The sequence below is a fragment of the Protobothrops mucrosquamatus genome, unplaced genomic scaffold (genome assembly GCF_001527695.2).
Source record: "Protobothrops mucrosquamatus isolate PMUCROS unplaced genomic scaffold, P.Mucros_1.0 scaffold45, whole genome shotgun sequence".
Taxonomy (NCBI): Eukaryota; Metazoa; Chordata; class Lepidosauria; order Squamata; family Viperidae; genus Protobothrops; species Protobothrops mucrosquamatus.
Genome location: NW_015386427.1, coordinates 4,089,350 through 4,113,077, shown reverse-complemented (window position 1 = coordinate 4,113,077; position 23,728 = coordinate 4,089,350). Strand labels below are relative to the sequence as shown.

Sequence of the window (23,728 nt, the reverse complement as noted above, 5' to 3'; positions counted from 1 at the left end):
CTCCACCCTCTCCGCCAGGCCGCCAGGCTTCGTTCTCCTCGCCCGGCCTCTCCAACCTCTCCGCCAGGCCCCGGCCTCTCCTCGCCCGGCCTTCCTCGCCCGGCCTCTCCAACCTCTCCGCCAGGCCCCAAGGCGACCCGCCGCCAGCCTGCCGTCAGGCCCCGTCAGGCCCCGAAACGGCCCGCCGCCGATTTCCCCGGCCGCCCGGCTCCGTTCTACTCGCCAGCCACCGCTCGTCCGCTTTAATGTCAAGTGTCACACCAGGCATGGCTATGAATCAGTTCTCCAGAATGTAACCTAATATTCAGGAACTTGCAGATATGATTTGGCAAGATTAATGTCTGTAGTACAGGCAAGAACATAGCCATATATGAAAAAAAGAGAGACTTTCATACTGCAGTGCATAAAATCAAACCCTTTATAGAGGTTCAGGGTTTAAATAGACTTGTGGCTATTTCTTCTAAAGTATATAGTCAACAAATACAACAAATTCTCTTGACAGCTTGACAACTTGATCTATAAAGAGAAATATTTATAGCTCAAGATTGAAATGAAGGGTCCTTGGTGCTCACTGAGCTTGGTTGTTTTCTTGCAGACGTTTCATTACCTAAACTAGGTAACATCATCCATGCTAGTAATGAAATGTCTGCAATAAAACAACCAAGCTCAGACCATCCCTCCTATGTTTTCTATGTTGATGGAATAATTCTCAAGCATAGGAATTGATGTTTACTACCTTACCAATCTTATTGCTCATGTCAACTTATTTTCTGTTTTATCTTTTCTTTGACTCTGGTGGACTCATTTGCTTTTTTCCTATCTCCTTCTAATCAAGATGGCTAGAGGGCTTTCATTTCCTCACTAGCAGGAACTAATGACATTTTCTCCCTTTCTACTTTTCTTTCTGACACTGGAGAGAAGGACGGGAGCGGGCATTTCCTTCTTCTTCATCATTCCCCATTCCAGAATCCTCTGTCTCTATGAGTGGGGAAGTTTCTTTTATTAACTATATAGATGTTTTCTTCCCCAAATAAATCTCCCTTCCCTTCTGAATCAGAACTTTGACAGGAACAAAATTACACAGCTTGGATTGTGAGAATTGTGTTAGAAGCTTCATGTAACCTGTGATCTAGAAAGAGTTGCCTGAGAAATGATGTAGTTAGATGTTTGCATCTCTACGTAACAACCTCTATTACAGAATCTTCACTCGGAGCTGTCCGAGGTTCTGCCTTGTTTGACCTTATCTATATACAGGTATCTTCTGTGGCCTAATTCCACAGGTTGTTCACCACTGATCTAATTACAGCTTTTGTATTTCCCTGCAAAAACAGAATACTGCAGCAGTATTACACATGAATATGTTCTCTGATTGAAATTGAAAGAAATATTACAGTTATATTATAGAACTATATTATAGTTTAACACAGCATAGTAATGTAATTTTCACTTTCCTGGAAATATATTTAATTTACAGTCCATTCACTTGCTCACTCACTCACACACACATTATTGCAACCAGGCTATTAAGTTATTTTTCAGATACTATCCAATGATTAGTTCTCTTCTATTGCAACTTCCTGCAAGTATTAACACCTGAATGTGTGCATAATGGGGATATTACATTTGTGCTAAACTGTGAATGTTTAACAGAATATTGGATTTGGAACTATATTGGGTAATCCTTTTATAGGTAATGAAGTGGGAATAGGGGATAGGTAACAGATCTTTTCTAGTGATAGTGGTGAGGGTTATTTTGTACAGTTGTTGCAGAATTCGTTGAATTCAGATCTCTTCTGCCACAGAGAGCACAATGCCTTTTGAATGGGCTCTTGAGCAAATAACTGTCTTAGCACAAGATTATGACACTTAGGACAGCATGTACACTTAGATAATACACATTTTCAGGCTACCTACCCCACAATTGCTTGGGTCATTTTAGTGAATTTTGGAAGGGAAAAACTGCCAAATATCATTGATCCCCAAATAGCTAGCATTCAGTTAGTAGATGAAAACTATGTGCTTTGTTCTTAAGGCCAATATGTTTCTTATTGTGTGGTACATAGTTCTTATTAGAGGCAAAGGCTAAAGTGAATGAATAATGTAAAATTTAGAGGGTTATCTACAAGGGCCATTGCTTATGTTTCTTCTTTTTACCAGATCCAGACTGTGAATTGAATTGAAAATTAACAACAAAAACAACAAAAATAATAACAATAATATATTAAACTTGTATGCCAATGACTCTAGGCAGTTCTCAACAATCAAAGAAATTACAACAAATCAGTAAAAACTTAAAATACAAAGATAAAAGGTAGTAAATATGATGAAGTGAGGGATATGTCCATTTTAAAGCAGGAAAATGATTTTTCATTGCCATAATTGAGATTGTTTGTTTGTTTGTTTTGCTCTCCACTCCAATCTATAAGCCTGGAGTTTTATGATGATTTTTGTCCAAGTGCTAAACAAGTCTGACACCGTACCTTTTTGCCGCCTAACTTTCAACTTCATAAAGCAAATATAGTTTCAGCATAAATATTTAATATTTTATGGCTCTTATTAGTTATGTTGCTATATATTTTGTATATACCCAGGATTTAGTAATCAGGTTATAAAAATGAAATACAGCAGTATGATTAAGTTTGCTAAAATCTTCTTATTTTTCTATGCGTTTAAGATTTGTTACATTGTTTTGTGGAATATTTCCAACAAAATCATGGAATAATTGTTAAGCACACATTTATTTTTCACATAAACTACTGCTTAATTTATTTGAGAACATTTATATTTCATTGTGCATTCTTTTGTTTGAATTTCTTTTGTTTTTATGACATTTTGACATCCCTTGCATAGACCATGCATATTAATACAATTGTATTTACTTGTAGGTGGCTCTAACCAAGAGAGCTGATCCAGCTGAGCTGAAAACAATATTTTTGAAGGTATGTTAAAAGTAAATATTGTTATCCTTTAAAGCTTGAATTTTTTATTTCTTTGCTCTTACTTTATAATTCAACTTTTGGAGTGTTCTAACCATTAATCATTCATTGTATTATTACCATGCTATACTTAAATACCATTATAAAAAGGGAACACATCTCCAAGAAATCAAATACATTCTTGAATGATTATTGTATAAATATAGAGAAATGTTAGCATTTTGAAATTAAAATGTCTCTTCCACCCTATTCCACTCACCCACTTCTGCAAAAAGAATTGATTATTCAATGTTCCTTACCCAGAAGAGGGAAGATTTCTTTAGAAGATCAGTAGATTAGAATTATACTTGTAGCTATTTTAATTATGTTTCCCCATCTTTCCTAAATTTTTGGATTAAGTGTGGCAATGGTTAAAGCTAAAAGCTAATGCTAAAGCTCATCCTATTTCTTCAGAGAAAAAAATAAAAAATAGGGTAAATATGGTATTTGATACTAGTGCCAGTGTTACTTTACATAAATGCTAATTATTATTCAATGCTCAGGGCACAAAAATGTATACTGCTGCAAGTAGTGCTTTGCTTTACATTGCTATCCTATAGCATGGGCAAATGAAATTATTTTTAAAAACAATTGACAAAATTGTGAAAGAATGTTCCTCTTTAGATTTGGAAAGAAAAATGGCATGATGGGGAAAAGTCTCTTTGCCTGTTTTATCATGCAACATATATTTTATGATCAATTAAATTTTCAAACCCTGCCATGTTTATTTCCTGTGGTCTTCTCAGTTTTCTTGAAAATAGTTTTTAATAACACAAAATAATTAAAATCTAAATAATTTGTCATGGTGTTGTCTTTCTTGTTGCTGTTGCATTTTCTTTGGTAAAGAAATAAATGCAGCACCAAAAAAATGAATAAATTAATCCTGTAAAGATTAATGCTAATAATTTGATAATTTAAACATTAATTTCCAGCATTAATTGGAAGTGCTTCTGAGCTTATTAGTAAGAATGATCAATTGAAAATTGATTTGTGTATATAAGTCTGTGAATATGAGAGAGAATGCTTCATGTTGGGAAATGACCCCAGAGATCTATGGTTTAATATCTTATTTCAAGGTTACCGTAATAACATTTATGTGATACATCCCTTGAAAAATGTTGAGAAGCTGTAGATAATTCTACAGTCCCAAATTTCAGAAAACTTTATGGATTTCCTGTTTTATTTAGAGCCAATTTAAGGGTCTGGTTCTGCCTGTACAAGGCCTGAGAAAAATATATCTGACCAACTGGCTCCTTAATTTTGTTATTAAGTGCAAATTATATTGACTATTAAGTGCAACTTATATTGATAAATTATATTTCATTTCTGATATAGACACTTTTTAATTAAAGGGTTGTCTGGTTAATATATTGTACATTTTAAATATTTTTAAAGTTTTTTGTAATTATTCTTTGTTTTTAATGATTTCATTACCTTGAAATTGAATGGAACAATTAAAAATATAGTAAAGAAATAAGAGAGCCAGCGTGGTGTAGTGATCAGACACAGACTAGCAACCTGGAGACCATGGGTTCTAGTCCTGCCTTAGCATGAAGCAAGCTGGGCCTGTCTCTCAGCTCTTCCACTTCCAAAAGCCCTTGCCAAGAAAACTGCAGGGGCTATTCAGGTTTCTGATCCATGTATTTAGCAATGGGGTGGTTTTGATGTACATTAAACATATATTACCTCAAGTAATATCATTGATCAATGTGTTGCTCCATGTTGTCAACACTAACAGGGACCTTTCAGGTTACAAGCAGATTACTTGCATATAAAATACAGGCCAGTAAAGTCTGAATATTGTGAAAAACAGCATATAGTTCTTTCTACTTGGCACTAGCTTCCCAAGCTTAGGAAGGCCCTGGTCCCTAATTCACCAGTCCTATGGCCGAATTCAGATGTTTCTGGTTGGTTCATTTAACTGTAACTTGTCCTTGAATATATGAACAGTCCTAACCGTGATTAGTGGAATCAAAATGATTTTAAACTATAGTTTTATGAAACTAGCTTTTCTCATTTACTATTACTATAGAAAATTGTCAAGTTTTCATTGCCAGTGTTTAATCATGAATTTTTTTTAAGGAAACCACTATTTATAAATAACTAAGAAAAATAATTGAGAGAGAGAGAAAGTCAGAGAGAGAGAGAGAAAGTCACACACACACACACACACACACAGAGAGAGAGAGAGAGAGAGAGAGAGAGAGAGAGAGAGAGAGAGAGAGAGAGAGAGAGAGAGAGAGAGAAGCCAAAATAAATATTACAATTGCACATCTTGCATCATTTCATGTGTTAGTTAAACACATAGCAATCAATTTGATAGTTGCATATTTTTTAATCTGGAATTCTTTATCTATTTTTTTTTTAAAAAAATTAAAAGGTATTCCACAGCACTGCAAAGGCTTAAATAGGTTCCAACTTGTTAATGCCTAAGTATTTAAAATATGTGATTATCCAGTGTGAATTTTGAAGGAACTTACCAAAAAAGCCATTAGGCATTATTGTGCAATATCATATTCTCTGTAGGTATAATTACCAAAGTGGAAGAAAAATACCTGACTACAGAACCACTTTTTTGAATGTCTTTATTCCCAAACTAACAGAACTGATGTTTTTTCCTCCTTCCCTCTTTTGTCATGATAATTTTTCAGAGTAACTCTACTTCTTGTAACTCTCCTACCATAACCTAAGAGATTAGACTTCAGTCAAAATGAACAAGCTGACATTTTCAAGGTCATTTTCTATATGTAGTGTGGGGGTACGTGATTGGATTTCAAATACACAAGAATAAATCACAGTGGGTAGAAGCAGAGGGACATCGAAACCTTGTGCTGCTTTCTGTTATTGAATGTCTTAGCAGGGGGCCTAGCTTGAAAAAAAAATGAAATGTAGAAGTGCAGAATGGCTGACTTATTTGATTTGTTTCTTGATAACTGTCTTGTTAAAAAGTTTTCAAGCCTTAGGTTTAGAAAGATTCTCCTATAAACGACTACGTACATTTGGAATCGATTGGTCTGTGTGCTGGTTATAAAGTACTGCATGTTCACTTTCAGTAGACAAGGTATCACCCAATAAACAAGCGTGTGGTTTTACATTTCTGCCATGTTCTAAGTTAGTTTTAATTGTGTGCGGTTTTTACAATATATATTTTCTCATAACTTCATTAGATACATAAATGGCTAACAGTAAATTATAGGAAACTGTAATAACTTCTTTCTAAAATATTGCTTAAAACTCAGTAAAAAAAAGAGAATTTGTCTTAAATTATAAAAGTGCACTGTTGTTAGATGTTTGGGTTTGTATTTTTCTGTTTTGTTTTTACCTTTCTCCAACAATTGCCTGAAAGAAATTGCCTGTATATGACTTAAATCTAGAAAATTATGTCCTTTCTGCCCTCTCTTCCCTCTCTGAGGGAAACCAGGTTGCATGTATGAGCAGATGTAAAGATAATTAGGCACAATTCTGGCTTGATGTACTAACTAGGCAATGGCATTTGCAATATAAAACAATATCTGATCTTTTGAATTTTGCTTGGAATTATAATAGATACCTAGCTTGTTACTTGATATGGATAGTGAACTGTGTAGAATTGTGGTAGTATCAGGCCATCTCAGAAACACATATATTACATGAATTAGCAATGTACCTTTTCTGTTCAGAATTTTTTGCTTGCTGTGAAACAGATCTTTTCAAGTTGACGTGTAGTGATATGTTTATGTAATTTATTTACAACTGCATTTAAATGTCTTTTCACCCACACCCAAGAGGTTCCTAATATTGCAATATGCATGTGTAAAGTTAGCATATTAATGGATTTCCTTATGTTATCAGCATTTTATTGATTAGACTGTTTGCTGAATGCAACTTTGAAAAGTACATAGCAGTGATAAGAAATGGACCACCTGTTCCAATAATATCTAAAAAGCATTGCTGTGATCCAGAAAACTATTTAAAAAGTACTCAGGCCCAGTTGATTTTTTTTTATAAAAAAGTTCCCTTTTTTTAATTGAATATATCCTGTATTTCCTTTTTGTTTCCCAGAAATTTGATTTATTATGTGGTGGGAACTGAGATATGGTAGAGAAACTGGAATCCTGGGATTGAGATAGCAACCTTTGCTATGGTTCCTAACCAATCTGCTTTAAAGATTTTTCCAATGGTTACAGCGCATTCAGAGCCAGAATGCTAGAATTGAAGTCTAACTCAAACTTTTAAAAAGAAGTGAAAAATAAATACAATATAATTTCAGACAAGGAAAAAATTGATAATCTAAGTCTGTAAAGTCAAAAATAAGTTTTCAGTTAACAATGTTAGGCAGTTTATTAACTAGTCAATCATTTGATAAATTATAGTACACATTCAACACTTTGAGAAGGAACTTTTGCCATATCATGTAGTACTGAAATGTTTATTTGGTAGTGCAGTATATTTTAGGAACCCTTAATCTTTGATCCATTGGCTCTTTGTCTTATTTCAATGAAGCCCTTAATACAAAGCATAAAGAGCGCATATCTGTACCTACAATCATGCTGTCTTGAAAATACACATGGTGTTTGTTTTTTTTTACTATTTTGTCTTTGCATTTTTCCTTTTTTGTAATCACACTCTCTAGATGGCCGTAGGAGAATGAAATACCAAATATATTGTCTTCCTTCCACCCTTCCTGTATAATATATATGATTTTTTGGGTTTAGGCCAGAATAACATATTGAGGGCATTTTTATTACTGTTGCTCACTTTGCTTTCTTCCTTTCAGGAATAATTTCAGTCTTCAAAATTCAGCTTTCATTTCCCTTTCTTTTCTATTTATACTCCCAAGAGGTGGACATTTGGAGTAAAAAGAAGAGAGAATCTGAAAAATGTTGTCACAGTCATCAGGACTAATGTTTTACATATGGCTGTTAAGTACACATGCATATGAATCGGCACAAACATGTTTTCTTAAGTGTGTATGAGAGAGAGTTAAAATATTTCGTATTTCACAAATTGTTCTGCTGGCATATGTTGGTGTTATTAAGTAAAAGATTGTCAGCATGAAAGATTCAGAAAATATATTCAGTTCAGGTAGCCTTATAAACTAAGATTTGAATCGGCCTTTATCTAACTTTTCTTTTAATTCTTATCCGGCATGACCAGCATTGAATGGCTGAGATTTCTAGCAGATGATATTTATCTATTTGGAGGAAAGCAGAGTGAAGCTGGTTTGAATGATCAGAAACAATTCATTAATCAATTAATTTTTTTTCCAGCTTCTTTTCTGAAAAAAAACTTTCTTAGTTCTAGTCTCTCGGCAGAATATGATTAATATTTACCTTCCAGATACGATTGATGTAGTATTATGTTAGGAATTAAGAGTTTAATTGACCTGGATTTTTGGTTTTGATTGATTTTTGATTGGGATTTTTGTAATTAACTTCATGTTGAATCTGTTATGAATTCACATTAAATGTAGTAGTAGCAGAGAGTACTACTGTATGAAGTTATAGCATAATATCACATTTTGTAGTAATAAGAAAATGATAATTTTTGTTATTCCAATTTTATTTCAAATCAAAGATTTTTCAAATTGCAGGTTTTTATTCCAATTTGAAAAGTACATGTTTACCACACATTGTCAATTGGTTGTCATTGCTAATTATAATTAGCAATAAGTAAGAAAAAAAGGTGTTTTTATACCTGTTTGTGTATATCTGGCCGATCTGTCTGGTTTCTTTTTTGGTTTCATATATGGTGATCTGCCTGTAATTATTACATCTCATATAATCAGGTAAGTTACTTTCGTACTTAATAATTTAAGAATCAAATTTTCTCCCTCTTCTATTTTAACAGTATGCAAGTGTTGAAAAAAATGGTGAATTTTACATGTCTCCCAATGATTTTGTCACACGATTCCTGAAGATAATAGGAGATGGGGTGCCCAATCCCAATACAGTCCAACTGCTGGGAGGTGTAGTAGATCAGACTAAAGATGGGTATGTATGTCATCATTTATCTAAATTACTTGTCTGATACTAATATTTGAATGTTCAGAGAATAAACAAAAGATATTTTGCTTTTCATTTACAGGTACAATATGTGAAAATAAAATAAAATAATGTGCTATCATAAGGCACAAAAATGCATATTTTGCTTTTAGGAAGGATTGATTTCTCGCTGAATAATGTGCACAAAAAAAGAGAACAGACCTTAAAATGGTTTGCAGATCTAAACAATCCTCAGGTTGCATTTAATTTCTAGTGCCTGCATAAATATAGCCAAATTGTTTTTGTGGCAACTATATAGAAAAAATTTGCCAATGGTTCCCTATGTAAGGTTCCCTATGTACATTTATATATAAGGGTGTATGTATATAAATATGTATGTATATCGTATGTTTATATGTGTGTTATGTACAGTATGTGTACACTTTTGAGAGCAGGCAACAGAATTTCATTTTTAATGTGTGCCAGTGTGCCCACAGTAAAAAATGACGATAAAGGTTAACTTAAAAATCTTAATCTATGTGATGTTAGCTTTTCTGTCTAACCTACTGCCTTGGTGTTCTGCTGGTCTTCCATTCAAATCAAATTTCACCCTGCTTAGCTTTTTTTTTTATATCTGTCAAGGATAGAGGCTACCAGCTGCTATAGCTTTGTACATAATGTGGCAAATATATTAGAGAATAAAGAAATGTGCTATGTTGTATAGCATTTACAATGCAGTAATTTTGGTCTGTGACCTTAATAAATACCTGACTGACAAAATAGTTTAACTGAAAGTGCCACAATCAGAAATAAAACTTTCTCAATGATTGTGCTTAATAAATTGACAAATACGCCTCCTAAGAGGAAAAATGAAAATAACAGTTCAGCCTTTTATATTCTTAATTAATAAATCACAGGAAAAATATGACAAAAGCACAGGAAAATGCTATCACAATTTCATGCATGCGGAATCATCTAATTTTCTAATATTTCATGGGTAATTCAGCTTTGTATAGGGCAAGAATGTATTTGCTTGACTGTTTCTATGCTAACTGAAGCTTTGGTAAGTTTGCTTCCAGGGTGGGAGTTAGGAGACTTTGGAAAGTTGTTTTTACCTCCCATTGATAAGCTGTAAAGAAATGTTTTCTTACAATTGCATTCTTAGAAATCCAACTGTTTTCTTCTAAGAATTTTTTTTACTATAATTAAATTCTGCCCAATAAAATATACAATTTCTGCCAATCATTGCTGAGATTCCAGCAAGTAACTAAAAATGCTACATGGCTTTTATCTTTAGGAAGTGTAAACAATTCAAAATAATGTTTTGAAATGCCAGTTTTTCCCATTATTATTGATTTATCTAATTTACCATTTTTCAGAAGTTGTTTATATAGTGCTGAAATATTAAATAATAAGCATAGCTTAGCCTGTGTCCCATTATACTATTAAGAGTACACAGTGATTGTAGCTTGAACCATTCTAGCTTTTTATTTTTTTAATGTAATGATGAGAATAATTAGTAGCATTGCTAGGCATGCAAAATAATGGGCATGGGTATGCATGTATAAGGAAATAACAGAATAATTTTCAGACACGAATGCCTTGTTTTTGTTGTTGTACATATGTTAACAGCAGTTGAGCAATTAAGGCAGTATTGAAATACTTAGTTATAAAGAAGAAAACCCACTGTAGTTAGTGGGACTTCCTGATGGGTTGACATGTAGAAGATTGTATTGTAAATGTATTTTCACTTTTAAATGTGATTGAGGATGAGACAGATGTAAGAGTGACAGGCTTTGAATAATTTGCCACAAATGTACTTACCTGCTTGAGATTTCACCCCAGTGTTTTCAATTTTACACATAACAAACTGGCACTGAGAGATTCCATTATATCTCATAGTATGGTATGATATGCTATCCTGCTATTTCAAATTTCTGTGTACTTGTGCATCTGATAGCTTTTTTCAGGTACTGAAGTTGGGAGTAATGATTTATAAATTCACCTTGCTTGTTGTAATATAGCCACTGCATATCTTCTCTACACATTTATATTAGTCTTCCCTGACTAATTTCCAAATGCACTGAGACTATAACTCCTACAATAGTCATACTGTCCATTGTTGTTGCATTGTTGTATTGTTATAAACTAGCCATACCATACTACAATGAGTCGACATTTAGAGTGTCAACTCTATCACAATGGGGAAGACTGATATAAATCAAATGGAAGATGTTTAATTGTCTGGACTTTTCCTGAAGAAGTCTGAATGAGAACTTTAATAAACACAAATTTTCAGTAGATTTGAAAATGTAGTGCCTACAAATGATTCTTGCATTCTGTATGTTCTGTGAGTCATCATGTTATATAAATTCTCAAGGATATCTAAGAATAGATCATTGGTAGTATTATTAGTATTTAAATAGTACTTAAATGACAATTTAGACAATTGAAAGAATGATGTATAAAAAATTGGTTTTTTAGGTATCCTACAGCTCCATATTCCTATGATCTTCTGCCTCTATTCTTAGGGGGACTGCAGGTATTTCTAAGTCCAAACACAGTAGTCCTGAACGGAGTTAAGGTTTTGCCTATGATTTAATGCTCTCAAAACACTGCTGTCATAGGAATAGGCAGTTGGACACTTTTTTCATACTTTCTCCTTTCCACTGTTACTCAGCTGTCCACAATCTGCTTATACTTTATGCAATAGTAGCATATTCTCTCTTTACTTTTCACATGAAAAGCTGTAAAGTTTATCCTTGTTTCTGGTCGTCCTATCTATCCTGGGATCCAGATGTCTCTTGATGGAAATCCATATTTGAAATTTCTGTTCTAAAACTGGGGACAGAGAAATATTATTTTCTAGTTCTGTAAAGCCTACTTTTCTGCAATAAAACATTATGTCATTTTCTACTTCAGATATGTAACTAAAAGATGCTTTAAAACAAAACAGAATTTCCTCAATAGTGATAGTGGAAAAGATAGGGATAGTTATCTACTGAAAATTGATTTGGGCAACAAACCTTTGGAATAGATAACAGTAACTATTTTATCTGTATTAGTCAGTTTGTCTGTCAACAAAAAAAAAATTAGTATCCTAACCCAGCTGAGTGCCGAATGGTTGTGGTAGTTAGCTTTTATTTCTATTTAATTTTTTTTGCAATCTTAGTATCTTTTGACCAAGAGATTTTTTCCCCTTTTGCTAAAAGGAATGTTACTAATAAAGCATCTGACTTACAGGGAACTTTATACTTGGTTTATAATTTGCCAATTTCTTCTTTAGTTTTGCATCATTAAAATACTGGTCATTAGGATTTTCTCAGTCAGGCTTTTAAGTTAGGTAAGCTGTAGCTTATGTCGCCAAAATTATTCTTAAATTGTATATTGAAGTTCATGTTAATATGTACTGTTTAATGAAACCTAATGATATTCAATGAAGGTTGCGCTAAGCTACAGAAAAAGCTTGTTACCTAGGCAACTGGCCTTATGGAGTATAGAGCTCAGAACATATGGCTGTATAGCATGCATTATTTCAGCATCTTTAACCATTAGGAACCACATGTGTAATTGACTGTGAAAAATTACTACTCAGTTACTGTATTGTGTGGTCATAATAGAAGTAAATGAGTACGTCATTGTTGCTGGAGTAGATCTGTTGGGAATCATTTGCAGGCCAGTCTATTTAAGGAGCAAAAATACAATAAGAAGAAAATAGCTGGTTTAATTAACATGTAAAAATTGGGTTAATTTGAATTCAGCTGGCACACAGATATTCATGTAGTGGTCTGGATTGAATTTTGCTAATATAGACTTTCTGTGTTTTCAGTAAAAATTGCTAATTATTTTATTTTAAAGATAGTACCACTTAAATTAATAAATTTTGATCTGTAATAAAATGGCTGTACCACAGCAATTTATTTGAAACGAATGTATAGCAAGCAGTGAAAAGATTATGTAGTATTCTTTGAAAACATGCTTTGCTGGGATGTGGTATTTGTGAGTTAAACTCTATTTCAACAGAACTCTTCTGTGAGTTGATGAAGTAAGTTCTAGTTTACAAGATGCTATATTATAAATCATAGTAACTGAGCATTAGCATGATAAGGAAGGTATTATAAGATTAGGAAAAGAGTTCTAAAATGATAGCTCAGGATCCCTGCGGAGATTGTAAGCAATCAGTGGAGGTCCAGTATTTTTTTTTTTAAACAACCTGTGCAAGCAGTTTAGCAGCACTATAAAAACTGACTCATTTCCTCATTTGGCCTGTGTAAGGTACAATCGTTATGTGACAAATGTTAAGAATCCCCAGAACATATAGATTAAAATGATTGAAAGTGGCATGGTCTTGTCTGCTTACCCATGAAATCACGATTTTTATTTTGAGAGGAAATCACAGAAATGATCCCTTATCATTTTAGGGATTATAGTACTTCAGAGTTTGAGAACTACCGGATTAAGACATCTGGATTAGGGCTGGAAAGATTAGGGTTCAAGTCTACTCATGGCCGGAAAAACTCATTGGGTAACTGTCAGTGAAACCTCAGAGGGATCTTTTGGGGATTAAATGAAGGGATATAAATTGCCTAGGAGTCCTGAAAAAAGGCAGGCTAAATGTTTAATGAGATAAATAGTCCATTCTGGTCTTCTGGAAACTCTTGAATAATGAGTTACTTTGAGGGCCTATGTTAAACGATAAGATGCCCACTTTGAATGTTTCTTTGATGTTTATGATGTTACAATGATTATATCTTAGTTCCTAGTGACATTTTATTTAAATGTTTATGTTGCTTTTAATTACCATGAACATTTGCAGGATATATAAGTATGACAAATAAAATGTTTAATATTTTTATTTGAAAGTACTAATGGAAACATGGTAAAATGCATGTTGTCATAGGAAAATATACTCTTATTAATCAATTCTAACCAGTTTTCATTAATTTTATGTTTCCCAATGTTGGATGAAAGAGGACATGATGGCTCAGCAATTAAAGACACTGAGCTTGTTCGATGGAAAACTGACAATTTGGGTTCAAAACCCAAGGGCCGCGCAATGGGGTGAGGGTGAGATGGCTCAACAGTTAAAGATGTTGAGCTTGTTAGCTGGAAAGATGACAATCCGGGTTCGAGACCCAAGGGCTATGCAGTGGAGTGCCCGAGTTCCTGGCCACCTAGCAGTTTTAAAGCATGAAAATGTGATTAGATTAATAGATACCACTTTGGTAGAAGGTAACGGTGTTCCATGCGCCTTTTGTGTATACCCATGCTGACCACATGACCATGGAAAATGTCTTCGAACAACTCTGGCTCCTTCGGCCAAAAAATGGAGATGAGCATCACATCCTAGAGTTGGACATGACGGGATAGGGAAACCTTTATCTTTACCTAATGTTAGATAATTACAGGTAGTCTTCAACTTACCACCACAATTGAGCCCAAAATTATTGTTTCTAAGTGAGGAAGTTGTTAAGTGAGTTTTGCACCATTTTACAACCTTCCTTGACACAGTTGTTAAGAGAATCACTGCAGTTGTTAACTTAGTAACATAGTTGTAAGGTGAATCTGGCTTCCCCATTGACTTTGCTTGTCAGAAGGGCACAAAAGCTGATCACATGACCTCAGGACATGCAACTATCATAAATATCAGCCAAGTATCCGAATTTTGTTTGCATGAAATGGGGATGCTACTACTGTTATAAGTGTGAAAAACTTTTTTCAGTGCCATTGTAACTTTCTAAATGAAAGATTGTAAGTTGAGGTCTACCTGTACTTCGATATAGACCTATTTTGGAAGCTGCAACATTGTAATGGAAATGTGGAAAGGTTGCTCAAAACAAGTGACCATAATAATTTACTGTTGATGATAAATTATATTATCAACTAATATAGTTTATATTATGAAATAATGAATATCTGTATTTATTGAGCGTTTTAAGTAAATCCTAAATTGAACCTTTCATACTTTACTAGTAAATAGTAATATAAAGTAGCAATAGCAATAGCACTTAGACTTACATACCACTTCACAGTGCTTTACAGCCCTCTCTAAAAGGCTTACAGACTCAGCATATTTCTCCCCCAATCTGGGTCCTCATTTTACTGACTTCAGAAGGATGGAAGGCTGAGTCAACCTTGAGCCAGTCAGGATCGAACTCTTGGAATGAGCAGTGAGTTAGCCTGCAATACTTCATTCTAACCACTGTGCCACCACGATAGCCCAACTTTTCACACATTTCATAAAAAGTGCTTTTTATAAAACATATTTTGTGTGTGTGTGTGTGTGTGTATTTTGTGTCTTTGATTTAGTCTTCACTCCTGGAGACTATCTGGACATATCCCTGCAGTTTTCTTGGCAAGATTTTGGAAGTGATTTTCCATTGCCTATTCCAAGGATTGAGAGAGACCTGCCCAAGGTCACTCACCTATTACAGAACTAGAACTCAAAGACTCCTGGTTTCTAGAGGGATGCCTTAACCACTACACCAAACTGGCTCTTGTGATTACTCTGCAAGTTTTCTAACAATCTAACATAATTTCAAGATTTACTGCCCTGCACATCTAAAATAAACAACTGTTTTGATAAGCAGTTTATAGAAATCTGAATGGCAAATATTTGGGTGAAATTTTGGAGAAAAAATATGGCTTTATGATGAATTTTATTATTATAATTATGTTCTTTATTTCATAAGGTAAGATTAGGAAAATATTCAACACCCCAAACTTGGAATGTTTAATTCTGTGTCAAAAAATTGCCATTTCAGTCATAATTAGTTGGTTCTGCCAATAGTTTTGAAAGAAAATTTAATGTAAACGTAGAGGTAGTCCTTGCTTGACAACTGCCCTGTTTTAACATCCAATCAAAATTACAATAACATTGAAAAAGTAACTTTACGATAGGTCCTTGAACTTACAACTTTCACAATGTTCCTGTGGTCACATGTTAGATGTTTCACTGCTGGCAGGTATTTGCGACTGTCATAACATGCCACGGTCCATCACCAATTGCGTACTTCACATCAGGCTTCCAAAAAGCAGAATCATTGGAGAAGCCAGCCAGTAAAATCCCAAGATGTGATCATGTAATATTTTACTTAACCACTTACTGGCAGCTGCAAAAGAGATATTGCTATACAATTGGTTGTCCATGCATTTTATTTTCCAGAGAAAGGACTCTTTATGTGATGGGAATTGGGAGAATTATAGATTTAAAAATGCTCATAAGCAAATAAAACCTGATTAGCACACAGATCAAAGTTTTACATTATATTTATACAGTATGTCCAAATATGTATCAGTACTTATAAATATTTGTATGAATCTGTATCCCTTTTCGACTTAAAAGAAAAAGATTGATTTTGGCTGTGGAAAAAAGGTGAAAAGAAAGGAAAAGGAAGGAAACAACTTTCTGCTGTTATTTCTAAAGATACTATACAACTTCTGAAACTGAAAAGATTAAATGTGGGAGCTGCAGTTTCTATATGTTTGATAGCCAGGATGGGAAAGACAGGTCTAATGGATGTTCTATTACAATATTCTACAAACAAGGGACTACATTTTTAATAACATTTTCTTCTGTAGGTTGATATCCTTTCAAGAATTTGTAGCGTTTGAATCTGTCCTCTGTGCTCCAGATGCATTGTTTATGGTGGCATTTCAGCTTTTTGACAAAACTGGCAAAGGAGAAGTTACTTTTGGTAAGACTTGTTTTTACTTGTTTCCTTCTTTTTCTCTTTTTCTTCATGTGGATTTTTAATAAGTATGCATTGTAGAGAAGCTGGGATTTTTTTAGCTTTTGTTCCTTGTTTAATTTGTATTTAAGTATATGAAGTTGTTAATAAGGTTTAAGTTTCACTAGAAGAGAATATCTGTAGTTCAGGGTTGAACTGTGAGCTTGGTTGTTTAGAGTGCTTTTATCTCTTTGGGTAATGGAATGTCTATAATCCTTACCCAAACACAGAGAGCACCAGGAGCTCCAGAGTTAAAATGTATTTAAAATGCATTGTTTATTTGAATCATATATAGCCTTGCCTGTGTTAGCTCAGGATAGGATACCTTTTATGCTTTCTCTTATATTTCTTACATGAAAAATTCAGTGAGGTTTGTTAAGGTGAAAGAAAGTGACTGGTCAAAGCTATCTAGTGTGCATCGGTAGCTTAAAGTGGACTAGAACGTTAGGATCTCTTAGTCCTAATCTATTGTCTTAACCACTATATTACATTGGCTCTCTATGAAGTTTGGGATAGTGAGCCTAAAAATCTTCATGTTTAACAGAAGACTACTATATAGAGAGTAAATATACATATATTATTAAATATAAAACAAGATCCCAACTGTCCTATCCTACTGGAATCAAATTAATTTTCAAAACTCAGTTTCCAAAACTTTCCAGTTTCAATGTAAGACTTTTTACTAGAATTCTGGTGGAAAGTTAAAACATTGTACAGCATCCTATTTCTTGATATAAAAATTACATGGATGCTGGTCTTCCAAACTTAAGCATTATGGGACCCGTTAATTTAAATGGAAGGAGATTTTTTAAAATTTTAGTTGAATTCTAGATGTTTTTGAAATGATTATTGCCATTACATATAATGGGGTCAAAATATCTTATGACTTTCATATTCAGAATTAAAAAGAAATAAAAATACAACATTGTTATATATCATGGCTTTTAAATATTTTAAAATGCTATTTTAAATAGCTTTTTACTCTGGTTACATGGCATTACAGGTAGTCCTAGACCAGGGGTAGGTAACCTTGGCTCTTTTATGACTCGTGGACTTCAACTCCCAGAATTTCTGAGCCAGCATGGCTCAGCTTGGAAACCTCTCCCTTTCCCCTCAGCATGGCTGGCTCAGGAATTCTGGGAATTGAAAGTCCACGAGTCATAAAGAGCCAAGGTTGCCTACCCCTGTCCTAGACTAACAACAGTTCTTTTAGTGACTATTCAAAGTTACAACGGCACTGAAAAAAGTAACTTATGACTGTTTTTCAAACTTATGACCATTGTAGCATTCTATGGTGATCAAAATTTAGGAGCTTGGCAACTGACTCATATTTGTGACAGTTGCAGTATCCTGGGATCATGTGATCATCTTTTGCAACTTTCTGAGAAGCAAAGTCAATTGGGAAGCTAGATTCACTTAACGACCGTGTTACTAACTTAACAACTGAAGTGATTTTCTTAACAGCTGTGGTAAGAAAGGTTATAAAATGGTGCAAAATTCACTTAACAACTGTCTCACTTAGCAACAGAAATTTGGGGTTCAATTGTGGTTGTAAGTTGAGGGTTACCTGTATATTGATCAGTCTTTCCATTTTATTGATAGAAAGCCATACTTGTCATGAGTTTAAGATTGCAAAACAGCAATGGTACAATCTTTTCACTGTAAAACCATATTCACATCTCTAATTGTTATTACTTCCCTAAAATTGTATTAATAAACTTAGTTAAACTAAAATTGGACCATGATAGAGCAAGCCCATATAATATGTGTATTTTGTAATTCTAGCATAAAGAAATAACCAACCTATTTACAGCATTCTTTTGTAAATCCCAATATCTGATATAGAACTAACTTTGTTTTAGGAGCACGAGAAATATAATAATATTCTTTAAGATCATTTTCCACTGATTTGTCAGTATAGTGTATTCCAAAATTCATGCAAATAACTGATGTTCACCTTAATATTCTTATACTACTTTTAAAAATAGAGATTTAGAATAATCTAAAATAATTTCGGTGTTGATAATAATTAAAGAGTTTTTAATGCTGCTAATATATCTGGATCAAATTGTAACATCAAAAAGTATCTTACAGTAACATAATCCTCTCTGAGGTGAAATTAGCCCCACCCCTTAAGGCCTTTCAAAAGCCTTCAATTGTATTTTTTTTCATCAGGCTTGAGGTCCCTTGGTAGTAGACAGACGTTGGCTGCATCATATATAATATTTTGATTTTAACCCTCTCATGATCTTGTTCTTATTTATCTTTATGTGTTTTAAGAGGTTTTATAATTGTAGGTTTTATTAAATGACTCCAAGGGTCACCTTATGCACGATGGCCATCCACATAAATTTAACAAAATAAAATAAAAATATCGCATTTGTATTAGAGAACCAAAATTCTTTCAGTAATTCAAAATTGTCCCAAATAGCTGATCTTCTCAAGCTTAAACTTTTCAGAAGTAATCCAGGCTTTTACATTTGTGCATTGTTTTAAATGTTTTCATATAATCTTTTAAAAAACAATATTATTTAATTTAAATAATTATTATAATTATTATATTGTTCTTTGTTATTTTGCTGCTACATGTTTTGGATATTTCGATAAGGATAGTATGTAAATAGTTTAAGAATGTATATTAGAAAATACAGCATGTTCATATTTTCTTTCCAAACGATAGAAAAAAATAATGAAATAAAACTTTTTCTAGCTTGTAATGTATATATTGGTTTCAGATGGGATAGAAACATAAAACTAGGCAAGTGGCAATTTAATCTTACAGATGTCTAAATTAGCTTCTAAGAATAACCTGTCCAATACGCATGTCATGGTTTGTAACTATTGTCTTGTAGAATTCTTTCTATCTAAATTTCTAAGCCCCAGAAGACAACACCCCTCTTCCCTCCCTCCCTCCCCCTCTCTGTCTCTTACATTCTATGCTCCAAATAAAACAAAAATCGTGGCAAAAGTTCTACTAAATTATCCAGGATTAAGGGCTGCTATTAACACTGATTGGCTTGGAAAGGTTGCTACCCATGGCCTATATATAGTTTATCTAGAGTGGCTAATTGGTGTTCTTGAAAATCCATATTATGGAAATTGGTTGGCTTTTTTTCCCCATTGTACCTTGTCTTGGAACTTGTGCGTGAGCAGTTTGTGATCTGTTTTTTCTGGCTACATTCAGTTCACAACTGAACTACTTCATTTCTTGTACTAACAAACAAATAATAAACAAAAAATAAAGTTTGTATGTATGCATATGTCTTCTAGTAAATGTTAACCCCTAGGGCTGCCTAGATTAGTCTCTGTATAATCTTGACAAGAGCCACTGCATTCTTCTAGAGATAGAAAGTTGATAGCTGAATATGGAAATGATTTGAAATGAAGGTACAGTAAAAATGGGTCTATATAATATAAAGATGATGAAAATGGTGACAAACAGTTACAGCAACTAACCTTATAATAAATATATTGAAATGGTGGATAATGTCTACTTTTTATTATTTAGTATCAACAGTAAAGAAGCAGCAGTCAAGAAATATACTGTTTATCAGCACTTGATAAAGTAGAAATAAGAGCCTTGGAAAAAATATTCAGATGTAATGATACCTGTATAATTAGAAAGATCAGAATCAGAGAGACAGTAGTTTTCCCTATGACACTGTTGCTTCTGTAGAAGTTGGGACTTTGAAGAAGCAGGATAGAAAAATATTTATGCTTTTGAACCTGAGAATGGCATAGTTAGCTAAGAAAACTATCAAATGGATCCTAGAATAAATCAATCTAGAGTTCTTACTCAAAGCTCAAATGTGATCTGGTGCAGAATAAAGAGTTGGAAGAGACCAACTCTAGTCTGGCTCCTTGCTCAAGTAGGAAACCCTATACCGTTTCAGACAAATGTTTGTCCAATTTCTTCTTAAAAATCTCCAGTATTGAGGCCCTATAGCTTCTGGAGGCAAGTCATTCCACTGATTAATTGTTCTGTCAGGACATTTCTCCTTAGTTCTAGGTTGCTTCTCTCCTTGATTTGTTTCAATCCATTGCTTTTTGTCCTTCTTTTCATTAACCTAGACCAGTGGTGGTGAATCTATGGCACGTGTGCCAGAGGCGGCACTCAGAGCCCTCTCTGTGGGCACGCGTGCCATGTCCTGGAGATGGCGAGGGACTGGCCCCCACTGCCCTGGCCCTGCCCACCCAGTCTGCCATGACCACCGCGGCCCTGCCCAACCGGTGATAAATAAGTGGGCTTTGGGTTGCAGTTTGGGCACTGGGTCTCTAAAAGTTCACCATCACTGAATTAGACATATCCAATTCCTGCAACTGTTCCTCATATGTTTTAGTCTTCAGTTCCCTAATTATCTTTGTTGCCCTTCTCTGCACTCTTTCTAGAATCTCAACATCTTTTTAATATTGTAACAACCAAAACTGAATGTAATATTCCCAATGTGGTCTTACTAAAGCATTATAAAGTGGCATTAACATTTCATGTGATCTTGATTCTATCATAGGTTATCAGATTATCATATTTGGAGTACATGATCTGAAGACTAGCTCTTTTAAAGAGTTACTAGAATAGGTGGAAGGAAAGAGAAGAGGATTACTAATAGCAAGTTGGATAGACTCAATTAGACTCAATGAGTTAATGCTAACTTGATGGCACATAATCAGTCAAACTCTGGTGATATAACTACCATGCTCCAAAATGTTGTACCTTAGGGGCCAAACTTTTTTCTTAAAGGTGCAAAGGTGCCTTGCTTTAGTGTAGGCAGTAGAGTGAAAAATGGATCAATAAATAAGTATAAAGCAACAGCTTATGTTCCTTTCAGATTTTTAATGAGTTTTATAGTTTCTTTGTATCACTGGAAATAAGCCACAAAGACTGTGAACTTTTAAGAATAATATTATGAAACTTGATGCAGGCATCTTTTTTTTTTTTAAAAAAAAAAATCATTGTATTGTTTCATATTGGATTATACTGCTCAGATAATTAACTGAATCAGAAACTGAAAGTAAAAATAAACTGAATTGCAAATTAATCAAGGTTGGAGTATTTTCATGAAACCAAAATGGCATCAATAAACATTATATCATAAAAATAAGAATGAACATTTAATGCTCAGATACATAAAGTCTCTTAGCTTTAAAAAAAGGAGAACTGAACTGAAGCAGCCTTCTAACAAAAAAACCTTCCAGATCTAACTAGCTAAAATAGACATATGGGTGTGATATTAACATTTTCAAGAGATCTCAATACAGTTTTGCACTACAGATCACCAAATCAAAGCATTTAGTACCTTATTAAATAGAAAAGATACTATTTCGAATAATATCAACAAGTCTTTGTTTTATCGCACAATTGTTGTAGTGCAGGGGTTTCCAACCAGGGGTGCTTGCACCCACTGGGGGTGCAAGATGATATTCCAGAGGGTGCGAAAACTTGGGTTTTCAAAATTATAGTGTATATGCATAATTCATTGCCATTATTTCAAACTTTTGTAAGGGTGCAAGAATATATCAGAAGCGTTCCAGGGGTGCAGTGTATAGAAAAGGTTGGGAACCACTGTCCTAGTGGGACCAACTTACTCCTAAAAACGTGCAGCTCTCAAAAAGAGATGATTCCAGATATTGTAATATTGATTTAAAAGAACAGCCATTCATATACCAAACATTTATTAAAATGTAGAGGTCTTTGTATGTACATGTTCGTTTCCACATTCTGGTTTTTAACATATGGAAGCCAAAAAATAGGTAGCTGTTTAACTGAGAAGGCCCAGTCTAGCACAATACCAACAAAGAGGAAAAATAACAGCTCTCAAAAGAAACCAGCATGGCTGCATAAAGAACACTCTGATCAATTGAAAGATAAAAAGAACACGTATAGAAAGTGGAAAGAGGGACACATAACTAAGTCAGAATATTAGCAAATAGCCCGAGCCTGCAAAGACGAAGTGAGGAAAGCTAAGGCTCAAAATGAACTAAGGCTTGCAACCAAAGTCAAAAATAACAAAAAAAGCTTCTTTCAACATGTAAAAAACAAGAAAAAAGTGAAGGAAACGATTGGTCCATTAGTGGGTGAAAGTGGCAAGAAGGTGACAAGCAACAGGGAGAAAGCTGAACTATTTAACTCGTTTTTCGCATCTGTCTTTACACAAAGGGAAAAAACAGACCAACCTATCAAAAATAGTGCCATAAAAACAAAATAGAAATACAAGTTAAGATAGGCAAGAAAATGGTAAGTGAACACCTGTCCAGCCTAGATGAGTTCAGATCACCAGGACCAGATGGATTACACCCCAAGGTTCTTAAGGAACTTGCAGATGTGATCTCAGAACCACTGAACTATATTTTTCAGAGATCCTGGAACACTGGGGAACTACCAGAGGACTGGAAAAGAGCTGATGTAGTTCCCATCTTCAAAAAAGGGAAAAAAAGGACCAGGAAATTACAGACCTATCAGCCTGACCTGATTCTGGAAAAGATAATCAAACAACGAATCAGCGAACACCTACAGGCAAACAAATTCATTACTAAAAGCCAACACAGGTTTGTCAAAAACAGATCATGCCAGACAAATCTTATTGCATTCTTTGACCAAGTGACAAAATTAGTGGACCAGAGGAATGCTGTGGATATAATTTACTTGGACTTCAGTAAGGCATTTGACAAAGTAGACCACAACCCTACTACTTGAGAAGATAGAAAAATGTGGGTTAGACAGCATCACCACCAGATGGATCCGTAGCTGGCTGACCAGCCGTACTCAGCATATGGTCTTCAATGGAACCGCATCTACATGGAGGGAAGTGTGTAGTGGGGTGCCCCAGGGCTCTGTTCTGGGCCCAGTGCTCTTCAACATCTTCATCAATGATCTGGACGAGGGGATAGATGGGGAACTCATCAAATTTGCGGATGACACCAAGCTGGCAGGAATAGCCAACACTCCAGAAGACAGGTTACAGAAGGATCTGGACAGACTTGAACACTGGGCGCTATCTAACAAAATGAAATTCAATGGTGAAAAAAGTAAGGTTCTACATTTAGGCAAGAAAAAACAAATGTT

General features: G+C 34.3%; 1 protein-coding gene across 1 annotated transcript in view; it reads left to right on the top strand.

The window, feature by feature from the left end:
• The window catches only part of SLC25A13 (solute carrier family 25 member 13), a 143,188-nt gene that overhangs the window by 27,839 nt on the left and 91,621 nt on the right, over positions 1 to 23,728 (top strand). Inside the window, exons 2-4 of the mRNA XM_015811586.2 lie at positions 2,886 to 2,939; positions 8,805 to 8,947; positions 16,520 to 16,635. Of these exons, the coding sequence (XP_015667072.2) occupies positions 2,886 to 2,939; positions 8,805 to 8,947; positions 16,520 to 16,635 (313 nt within the window). The remainder of the gene's footprint in view (positions 1 to 2,885; positions 2,940 to 8,804; positions 8,948 to 16,519; positions 16,636 to 23,728) is intronic.